Below are 10,830 nucleotides of genomic sequence, written 5' to 3' on the forward strand. Positions count from 1 at the left end.
ATTATAACATAGAAAATGCAATAATTCCTTTCAGAGCTTTATTAAGATGCAAATAACAAAAAGGGGAAAAAAACTTGAAAAGATTTTGATTGACATTTTATAAGGATAACTCTCAAAGTTACCATCAAGGTTTTTATTACATTATCTTACTAATAACCCTAGTTACATGGACATCACATTGGACTTGAACTTGTGATCCTTGTAGTCTCTAGTATTTTCCAAATGTGGTTTGGATATTAAGGTCTTCCTTATCTTTTCTTACTTATCTTTATCTATGCAAATAGCCGCTAAATTATATTTTGGTTCCACCTCAGTAGTAATATTGTTCAACGATTAAATAATTGAAAACCGGAACAAATGGTTGTTTATGGAGGGTCGTACAGTCGTACTCCTCCATATTCAACTCATTGTTCGCACTTGATGCGGATGTGGTTAAGGTTGCAATTGTGGCTGAGTTTATGTTTGAGTTCTCATAGAGCCTTCACCACTGACACGTCCACAAGTCGTAATCATCCGTAACACCCTTAAAATATAGATGTCATCCCACTGTATATGCATCATGACGCTTTATGTTCTTACATCGAACACATGGACACAACATCTATCTCCTCAATGGAACTGCCCACCGATTTGCCACACCCTTAAAATAAAGATTGTTGATCAAAACCATTTTAGTGGTCAATCCGTGGCTAAATGAATACCAAAGGTAACTTGCGGGTTAAATAAATCGATGCATGAATATCTCCATCAGAGGTACTTAATAGCTCACATGACCCTGACTATCTTGACCTGTTTGTTTTAATAAAGTGAGGTTGTGTCAACATAAAAAGCTATTACTCCTTATACTATCACCATTAGAGGAATCATATATCAGCTAGCTCGATCGTGCCATCTTCAATGTGGAAGAAGAAATAGTTAATGCTAAGATATGTGTTTAAAATAAACAGAGGAAATCAGCACTAGCTGTGCTTTTCATAGAGATAAAGCTTTTTGCAATGAAGTTTCATTGTTTTCTTACAAGATCAAACCTATACTATGGTGTCAATCATACGAGCTGAGCAACAAAAAATAAAAAAAGAAGAAATAAACTACGGCCAATGAAACCTAGTTTCCAGAGTCCATTTGCACGTCATGGCTGCTTCAACACTACCTACCAGTGGCTTTGACACACTATATATGGAGCATAAAAGGCGAGACATTGCTGCACCTAAGCTGACTTGCCTATCAAGGTGACTAAGTACCCAACAACTGCTGTAGAAATCCCAAGCATTCCACCAGCAACGACCTGATAACACCAAAAATAAAGCTCAGGTACTGACCACAATCATTCTGTTACTAGTCTTACATAAAAAACCATATATAAGTCCCTGTTGATCACAACCATTCTGTTACTAGTCTTACATGAAAAACCATATATAAGTCCCTGTTGACCACAATCATTCTGTTACTAGTCTTACATAAAAAAACCATATATAAGTCCCTGTTGATCAAGGCTTAGTGTGATCTGACTTGGTATGGACTTACTCACCTGAGGAGGAGTATGACCTAGAAGTTCACGCAAAGGTATGCTTTCAGCCAGAGGATGCTCTGCAGGAAGTTCGTACACAATCTGATTCAGAACCTGAATAATATAAAGAAGCAGACCCAAATCAGTAAACAGAACACAGCTTCAGAGTTCTGACACCAAAAGCAAAAACAACAAATTTAAACCTCAGCTTGGCGTCCAGCATGTAATCTTACACCAGTTGCATCATACATCACCTGCACACACAAACACAAAAAAAATAACAATTCCCTCATCAGAATATAACCATCCCCTGAAGTGACTGATGATATAAGAAAGGGTATAAAAGCGAGTAATTAGCAAAGACATACAATGGAAGTGAGAACCAAAGCGATAGCGAAATGTGAACCTCCAAAGCCTTCTTGTAAACCAACAGCTAAAGCTAAAGCTGTAACTGTTGCTGAATGTGAAGAAGGCATACCTCCAGACCCAACAAGCCTTTTCAAATCCCATCTCCTTTCCTTATACCTACACACAAAAAAAAAAAAAAAAAAAAAAAAAAACTCACACCAGAGCTTCAAGATTCATATTATACCAGATGATCAGAAGCTACTAATCTAAAAAAATATGATCAAAGAAACATATAAACAAAGAGTCAAGAACATATCTCTCTGCCTCTCACCCCTTTTCCATGGATATGAAAACGTACCAGGAGGTGAAGAATTTGATGAATTGTGCGATGGTGAAAGCTAAGACGGCGGAGATGAGAGGAAAATTTGTGAAAATTGAGATATAGTGAGACGAAGATGAAGCCACCGATTCATCCATTTTTATCAATATAGGTGATCTGATGGATCTTGATCGTAGGGTTTCAATCACGCACGCGGTAACTCTTCTACAGCAAGAAGAAGAAGATACAGAGACAGAGACGACATGAATCCATAAGGTTGCGTGTTGTAAGCTTTACCTTTGAGACTCTCTCTAATGCTTTCTTCTTCTTCTTCTTCTTCCTCAATTTTGTTTTCTCACTCTTTTTTTTCTTCGGCAACAAACAACAAACGATTATTTATTGTTTCTTTTACTAGCAAGTCTACACGATCCTCTATGTAGGATTACTGATGAGGTTAAGTTTTTTTTAGTAGTATTGATTTATATTAATTTATCCGAAACTATATACAGTATAATATATTTCTGTTGATATATCCAAGGTTTTTTTCTTTTTTCTTGAGTATTTGTATAGAGCTTTTATTGTAAGTCAAGTTTTTTCTTTTTTAATCCAGAAGACAGTTTTAAAAATGCATATATAGAGTGTGTGTATATATTATTAGAATTACTGAAAATACACGTTAAATTAATTTCGGATCTATCTATGATTCCTATGTCTAAGACAAAGTGATTGAGCCGAATATGCTGCTCTGTTTGCTAAGGAATATGCTTTTTAGGCTTTAACGTAAGAACAACTTGTTATTTAATGTTACATAAAAAATGTCTATAATTATGTAACAGAAGTCTAACAATTAAGGTGGAAAATATAATTATACTAGTAGTGTTTTTTATTTTCTTTAATTAACCAAAAAAACTTATAGTTTCAGTAATTTAAAGTTGCAGATGGTTTGGTTTATCCCGTATAACTTAAAACATGTTTGCTTTCTTAAAAAAAAAAAACGCTTATGTTCAATCACAAGTTTTTGCGTAATCATGTCGGATCTCTCTAGATAAAGAAATGAATACAACATGTTGTTAGAGTAGATGCAACGTGGGTGATTTGACCCTTTGGTGAATGTCTCCAATAAGGCTATATTTGGCTAATTTTAGACATTATGTTAATCAATATTTAAAACAATTGATTGAAACTTTTTTTTTTTTTTCAGTGGACAAAACAGTTAATTGATACATTCATGTCTGTAATTTCATTTTAATTATGATGTGATTACATATATAAATTTTTATTTTATTTTATTTGCTAATGATTAAAGCCGCAAACAAAAAAACGGAAAAATCGCAAGAGAGGCGCAACACCGCTCCGGTCAATCAAGTCGGTAATTAGGGTTTAACCCCAATCTTGGCCATTTTCGCAACTAGCTCATCATCAATCATCATGTTGACGGCTCTCCGATCTCGTTGCTCCTCTCTTATTCAAGATCAATCATGGAAGCTAGGTTTATCTTGTGCTCCGAATCGCATCTTAGCCTCCTCTCCATTTTTTTCTTCAACCGCGGGGGCCAAAGATGTCTCAGAGATTCTCACTCTTCCCGAAGTGGAGAAGATACTCGCCGACGTGAAAGCTGATAACGTTACGGTGGTTCCAACTCACAATCACTGCTTCTGGGCCGATTACATGGTCGTCGCCACCGGAAGATCCGATTGGCACTTAAAAAACATCGCTCAAGCATTAGTCTATAAGGTACACACGTTGAGATTGTTTGATTTTGGGTTTAGCCAATAATTTTGTGAATTCGATATGTTAGAATTGACCTTTGATGGATAACTGAAGTAGCTCTGTTTTGTGAAATTTGTTATTTTGTGAACATTATAAAGAGAGTGATCAAATGGTTTCTTGTTGTTGTATTGCTCTTCACAGGCCAAGCAAAAGCAGAAAGGAGCAAAACATATAATGCTGCCTTCTGTGCAAGGGTACGATAGCAAGTGGGTTGTCATAGACTACGGTTCGTGTGTTCATGTTTCTTCTATTCTACACAAAGTGTTGATTTTTTTTATACTTTCTTTGGAGTTGTTGTGTTTGGCTGTAATTCTCTGGATACCGTCGTGTAGGAAAGTTTGTAGTCCATGCACTTGATGAGAAGGCCAGGGTTTATTTCAATTTGGAAAGCCTTTGGACTGCTGAAACATCTGGTACTGATTCTTCTGATCTTCAGGTAAAACAAGTCGCATGTTTTTTTTTGAACGCCTTACATTAGTGGTTTACTGCTTCATTTTGTGTGATTGTGAATAAAAGCTGAAACTTTTAGTTTGGGTTTCTGTCTTTATACATCATCTGAACACGGAGGTGGAGATTGTATTAGGAAGTATGTCGTTTATTTTGAGTTGATATGCTTCCTTGATGCTATACTTTTGTATGAGGATATGGGAAGGACTGTCTCTTGCTTGAGTAGTTTGATTGTTTTGATTTGAACCTAATCAGTTATTAGATAGCATCTCCGCCATATGTGACTACATGCTTCTCTTGCTATTATAGAATCTATTTTAGGATTAATTTACATATATATCTTCTGATCTCTTGAAGCTCTTTACAATGAGGTATTATTCTATTTTTGTTGATCTGCTCAAGTGCTCATGACAAAACAGTTGAGTAGTTTAGTTTATAACGCATAAGTTTATTGTCATTATTGATTCTAATGAAACTTTTTTGTTGTTGTTGTTGTTGTTGTAGGATCTTCAAAAGGCTTTTGTAAAGGTCAGACCAATAAACAATTCGAAAAGGAAACCGGCGAAAGTGAGTTCTTGATTCTGTTCGATGGACATACAATCTTCTCGAGTCTATCGGGTTGAGAATAGGATTTTAAGCCTATTTTATCAATAACTTTCCTGTTTTTTTTAAGTCACATGTCTATTTATTTTTATTATTATTATTTTTTTTTTTTGAACAACAACTGAATAGATTAGCTCAAAAGAGCCTCTCCTAATCAAAATGGAAAATTTGGAAAAGGAAAATATAATATGGAAAAGGAAAATTTATCTCTCCTAATCAAAAAAGGAAAAAACGAATTTAGCTCTCTACATAAATTATAAAAGGGATCTGGCCAAATTGAAAACATGTATTCTTGAATCTCAACAACAACAACAACAACAACATGGTATCATCCTCTCTGTTCTCGTCTTCTTCGTCTATAAGGAAATCTAAGAAAACAAGAATTTGCCTCGATTCTTTACCGGAAGATCTTCTTGTGGAGATTTCGTCAAGCATCGCAGCTTCTTCCTTGTCAGAGGTTCGTAGTCTCAGATTAGTTTCGAAACCGTTTCGTAATATCTGCGATGATCAATATGTTCTCTGCCGACTTTCGCTCCAAGAAACCCCTCTGCTCCCATGGAATCACGACCATGAAACGTTCTCCAATTTTTTCAAAAGATGTCGCAAGAATGGAAACCCCGAAGCTTTGTTTCGCAGAGGATTCATCCACTACTTTCTTGATAACCGTGAGCACAAAGGACTCAAATATTTAGCTAAAGCTGCAGAAAAAGGAAACAAAGAGGCAAAATATGTTTATGGGCTGATTCTAATCTGTCTTGGAGGCAAAACAAAACAAAAGGGTTTCAAGATCTTGTCTTCTCTTGTAAAGCCGTTGATGTCAACTACGATAGAGGATCTGGTGGAACTTCGACACATGATTGAAAAGATTAGAGAGTTCGTTTGGGATCATGCCAACCCGGTGATGGAACGACTCAAAACAGAATACGTTCGAGAGAAGTGCAAGTGCGACGGTAAAACCACGACGTTCTTAGCAAGGAATCCATACGGCGAAGACGAAGACATGAATACTTCTTCTGCTTGTGAGTTTTGTCTGTGGGATCACGAAGTTGAACTGTTCTGTAAGAGGATTTAGTGATCAATATAATGTATTAAATTGAAAATTAACTAATATATAAGAAATTTGGTTTTACTTTATATGCGTCTTGGATACATTCATATGAGGAAGAGTAATGGCCAAAAAGTGCTTCTATTGGCATCAACCTAACCGTAAATTAGAGTTCTTTCGGATAGAAATTTTATAATCTCATTCACTCCTCTTTGACTTTGGTAAACAAATAAACATAAAAGATGAGTTCCGTTTGGCATATTCTTTGAATTTGTGATTCTTGATGAGGGAGATTTACTATACAACTGAAGACTACATGGCGTATAAATTAATGGTAGCATGAAAAGAATGAGGAACCAAAAACTTCTCTTATATATGAAACTACCAGAATTGGCTAAACACTGCAGGTTCTGTTTTAAATAGAGATGATGGAAGCGTGCATTAATTCCGGAGAGCCCTTGTAGGTAAGCTCAACAAAAGTACCTGCCCCTTCTCCTTTCGCAAGTCTCCCCGGGTTTACACACACACACTTGACTGCATCTTCCCCTTCCCCAAGAGATAAAACCTTCACAACATTAAGAAAAACATATTCAGCAACTCTTCTTTTAGCTTCTAGCTTCTGAGTTTGATGCCACTATTAACATACTGACTCACCTTCACGAAGTACCTCATGTCTGATGGAAGCAGGAGAATATCCGGGATTGATGAAATCTCTAGCGCCTTAGGAGCGAGTGAGGAATCATAAGGGAGGCTCTCGGGAGGTGGATACAGAGGATAAAAGCTGTTCGATAAGTATCCCAATTTTTTGAGTATTTGGTAGCTGAGAATATATAGATGGAACTACTAAATGCAAAAGTTACCTTCGCTGACGGAGGAGATGGCTAGCAAGTCTGGACATGCGGTCAGTGGGGACTCCAATTGGATTTTTTGACATCTCTTCACCACTCAGGTGTTTTAGTACATCCACCGTGCAACAACCTACCTTTACCTGAGAATATCCAATTAATGCTTACATTGTAAGAACTTGAAAAAACCTGGCTTCTTAGAAGAGAACTGCCACAGTGATTTTCTTACCTGGTTTGCCTCAAAGGTTCCCGGATTTGATAGACTGGTCATCTGTAATGTATGAGGAGAGAAAGACGAAAAATACAGTAAATATATATATCCACCTGTGCAAGGAACATTAAGTGATGAAACGGAGACTTTGTTAATGAGAATAATCTAATACCTGATGTTCGAGATCAGGTATGTGAATGTCGAAAGGAGGCTGATAACACAAAAAGGGGAAACTTGTCACATCAACATAGAGAAGAGAAATGCGTAAATGCGAGAAGAGAGATTTTGAGAGAAAGAGAAAAGAGCACCTGTGGGAATATGAAATCATGGTTAGCATCACGGATGGATGGCACCAGAACCACTCTTACTTCTGAACCCATGAACTCCGTATAATCTTGCAACTGAGAAACTCAAACATAAAAATCTCTGTTTATTCCAAAGTCAGTCAGTGTTACAATATATCTATTGTCCTATTTTCAGTACCTTCCTGAGGACTTCCACTTGAAATATCTCATTAAATGTGGCATCAACAGTTCCATTCTTAATCTCTGGATGCTCAGAATCCACAAATGGTCCAAGCTGAGTTTGGAAATAAAACATAAGTGACCCCAAGACACAATCACACAAGAGAAAAAGTCTACAGAATGTCTGAATGCATTCTCGTTACTCACCAGCACGAGTAACTGTGGTGACTTTCTTCTTGCATAGGCTAGTAGCTCATTCAGCGGCTCAAACAGCAAGTTGTCTGATGTGGTGAATGGTCCAGATGCAATTATCTATCAACAGGAAGAACTTCAAGCATCATTTCGAATCCCCAACTAGAATATTATGATGTTTCTGAACAAACCACCCTTGTGCTTGTTAATGAAAACATAATATCTATGCATGAAAGAACATCAATACATACATACTTTTCGAATACCGCCAAAAAGTATACATACATACTTTTCAACATACTAATATTGACTGGCAATATCGAAGTCAGTAACTAAAGGAGCTCTTTGAAATTACCAACTTAGGTAACCAAATCAGCTTTGTGATCTTTATATTTCCAACATTTTGCATTTCACTCACTCGCAATAATTGTTTATGTGTGTATATGTAGGAAAGAATGTGCCCGAATAAGTAAAGACAGAAAAATTCAATGTTACCTTTGAAGTTGAAGAAAAACAAATACTAGTACAGCCGAGATATAAAGGATGATTGCATACTTACAAATGAAACCCCTGATAATTCATGAGATTCTTCTGCAGACGTTACGACCTCCTGATCCAAGTTTTGCCTCTTAGCAGGAGGTAGATCCGCATCAGCAGTAAGAACTGAATCTACTAGCTTGGATGCCGTGAGATAATGTCCACTAGGATTTTGTCCCTCAATGCCAACTATCTGCATTATATTAAGACCACATCCACATAAATATTACGAGTCTCTGAGAAAAAAAAAACAGAACCTAAAGCTGTTGGCTTTAAGCTATCACCTGGCCAGGGAAAATGGAGAACTGATCTAGTTTGTTTAAGTCCACTGGAACACGCTGTCCTGAAGTACGCTCGGCACTGAAATCATCGAGTTTGTTGGCATTAGGATAGGGAGACGTTGGATATTTCATGTTTAAAAGACAGTTATGCCAATAACTAGCTATATACGATTATACCTATATAGGACCACAATGTATTAAGTCATTTGGGTATCCAAATTCTAAAAAGCTTATGCATCTGAATTTTACAACTTTTTCTAAGACAGGAGTCATAATCCTTCGCAATAATATACAAAGACAAGTGAAGCCATAATTGAGTTACCTGCTCTGCAATAGAATGGACTTGTCATTCAAATGCCCTTCTGCATCACAGCAAATCATTCCCACCGCAAATATGCTTCTCTGAAGCAATCCGTAGCACAATGTAAGCAACTCTATACCCCAATGTTAACTTATTTGACATGAACGTAGTGTGTACAAGCAAAGCTACCTGTGAAGCAACAGCAGGATCCACCTGTTCCTCATATAAGCCTGAGGCAGCAAATGCATCAGCATGCCTTACGATCCGGTTCTCAAGTGAATTAAACCTGTCCTCAGTTCTGTCATACATGAACCTGCAACCTGGTTCAGGGCCTGAGCCATTGACTTTTAGAGAACACCGCTGGCTGGTTTGAACTCTCTTAATGATATCATCCTCGCCGTCTTCTACATCATTGTTGGTTCCATTCTCTGCATGAGCCGCCACATTACCTATGTTGAACTTCACCACAAACTTTTCGATTCGTCGCCCAAAAGGTGTCACATGTCCAACTGACTTCCCAGTAGAGTAACCGTAATCTCTTGATCTACTTATCGAATCAAATGGATCCGGATGTAACCGTTGAGACTTGTTTGTAGGGGTAGTTACAATCTCTTCAGTATCTTCAGGCACCTTGTCCAAAAGCCTAGATCAAAAACCAAATTTACATGCCTTTCAAAAACAAACCTGGTAAAAGTTGATGCAATGAAAAAAAGAAACCTGGTAAAAAGAACTTACATATCTACATCTCTATTTGAGTAAAGATGCAGACCAGATTCTTCCTCTCTCATAATGGATTCTTTCTGTTCATTCTGAAGATGCAATACAAACCCATCCATCTCATCCTTGTTAACAGTTTGATCAAGAAGCTGTCTGTTGCATCCAACACAAACACAAAGGAAAAAACAAAAAATCAATTCTCTACTTCAAAAAATAACATCACCAAGGAAAGTTATACATAGTAGGCCACTAACACAACCACTCTCAAACATGAAACTCATAACTTCACTACTCGTTGTTGAACTAGTACACATACACTTAACAATCTCTATTGGGGACTAAAAGCATTGAATTTGAAAATAAATTGGAGCAATTGGGTAGATGGCGAATTTAAAAAAGAAGTGATTTTTTACCGATTGAGATGATAAAGTTCCCAACTTGAAACGAGATCAGAAGGGTTAAGACTGTAGTTTATACAGAGAGTGACACCTGATTGATTAGAACAAAGAAACAAACAGTCATAAGATCTGGGCAGAGAGTAAAATAGTTCATTAGGGGATAGAGAGTGTCGCCTCGCCGCTTACATTGTTTAAGAATCTCGTCTTCTTCCACAAGAGTAAATCCGCTTCTTTTGAATTCGTTTTTAATCTCCTCATCCGTAGCCATCGCTCTTTCAACTTCACTATCACTCACTATCTGGCAGAGAGTCTCTGCGTTTCGAAGAGAGAGAGAGAGAGAGAGAGAGAGAGAGGCTTTTTTTTGTTGTTGTTGTGGCGAGTGGAGATTGGAGAAGACGAAGGGAAAGTGGCGGGGAAATGACTGGTTTAGGGCGGGAGGATGGTTATATTTACTGGACCCAAAGTTTTTTAATGGGCCTTCAATTTGAAGGGTCTTGGATTATTTACTCTTTAGCATTTTTTGGGGGTAAAATATTTTAGCTGCTTAGGTTTAGGTTTTTATATATATATATATATATATATATATGTTTTATGAAATACTAAATTTGTTGATCGTAAACAAGTTTTTAAATATCAATTTACCTTCTTCTTTTTTCTTTGTATAAGTAAGAAGTTTCTAGACTTGTTCTATAATTTTAATTTTTAATTTTTTAATATGTGTGTGTGATATTTATTTTTTATTTAGTAGACATGATTAGTGTATGCTCGAACTGATTTAAAACAATATATATTTTGGATAATATATTAAATATAAAAGTATATAAAAGATATACAAACCCTTATAA

The 10,830-nt window shown here is 36.6% G+C and overlaps 3 protein-coding genes and 1 pseudogene across 4 annotated transcripts; 2 read left to right on the forward strand and 2 right to left on the reverse strand.

Annotated features, from left to right (window-relative positions):
- Nucleotides 1-933: 933 nt before the first annotated feature.
- On the reverse strand, nt 934-2,789 carry LOC104701365 (uncharacterized). Its single transcript, XM_010417036.3, has 5 exons — nt 2,214-2,789; nt 1,876-2,032; nt 1,711-1,761; nt 1,529-1,621; nt 934-1,285 (listed from the first exon to the last, which is right to left on the reverse strand). The coding sequence occupies exons 1-5, from the start codon at nt 2,330-2,332 to the stop codon at nt 1,208-1,210; spliced, it is 498 nt and encodes a 165-aa protein (XP_010415338.1). The 5' UTR covers nt 2,333-2,789; the 3' UTR covers nt 934-1,207.
- A 698-nt stretch (nt 2,790-3,487) lies between these two features.
- LOC104701368 (protein Iojap-related, mitochondrial) lies at nt 3,488-4,999 on the forward strand. Its single transcript, XM_010417037.3, has 4 exons — nt 3,488-3,908; nt 4,086-4,170; nt 4,277-4,380; nt 4,896-4,999. Exons 1-4 carry the CDS (start codon nt 3,603-3,605, stop codon nt 4,968-4,970), a joined length of 570 nt encoding a protein of 189 aa, XP_010415339.2. The 5' UTR covers nt 3,488-3,602; the 3' UTR covers nt 4,971-4,999.
- Nucleotides 5,000-5,238: 239 nt separating this feature from the next.
- On the forward strand, nt 5,239-6,128 carry LOC104704711 (putative F-box protein At1g67623 pseudogene; annotated as a pseudogene). The gene has a single exon (XR_015562869.1). The product of XR_015562869.1 is annotated as a putative F-box protein At1g67623 pseudogene (transcript).
- Nucleotides 6,129-6,300: 172 nt separating this feature from the next.
- LOC104701369 (uncharacterized) lies at nt 6,301-10,385 on the reverse strand. The gene is made up of 15 exons (XM_010417038.2): nt 10,172-10,385; nt 10,001-10,076; nt 9,606-9,740; nt 9,060-9,513; nt 8,892-8,971; nt 8,573-8,648; nt 8,311-8,481; nt 7,767-7,871; nt 7,579-7,674; nt 7,404-7,496; nt 7,268-7,306; nt 7,114-7,155; nt 6,900-7,027; nt 6,694-6,820; nt 6,301-6,604 (listed from the first exon to the last, which is right to left on the reverse strand). The coding sequence occupies exons 1-15, from the start codon at nt 10,251-10,253 to the stop codon at nt 6,455-6,457; spliced, it is 1,854 nt and encodes a 617-aa protein (XP_010415340.1). The 5' UTR covers nt 10,254-10,385; the 3' UTR covers nt 6,301-6,454.
- Between the last annotated feature and the right edge of the window lie 445 nt (nt 10,386-10,830).

Source organism: Camelina sativa, chromosome 7, assembly GCF_030686135.1.
Source record: "Camelina sativa cultivar CO46 ecotype springtype chromosome 7, ASM3068613v1".
NCBI classification, from domain to species: domain Eukaryota; kingdom Viridiplantae; phylum Streptophyta; class Magnoliopsida; order Brassicales; family Brassicaceae; genus Camelina; species Camelina sativa.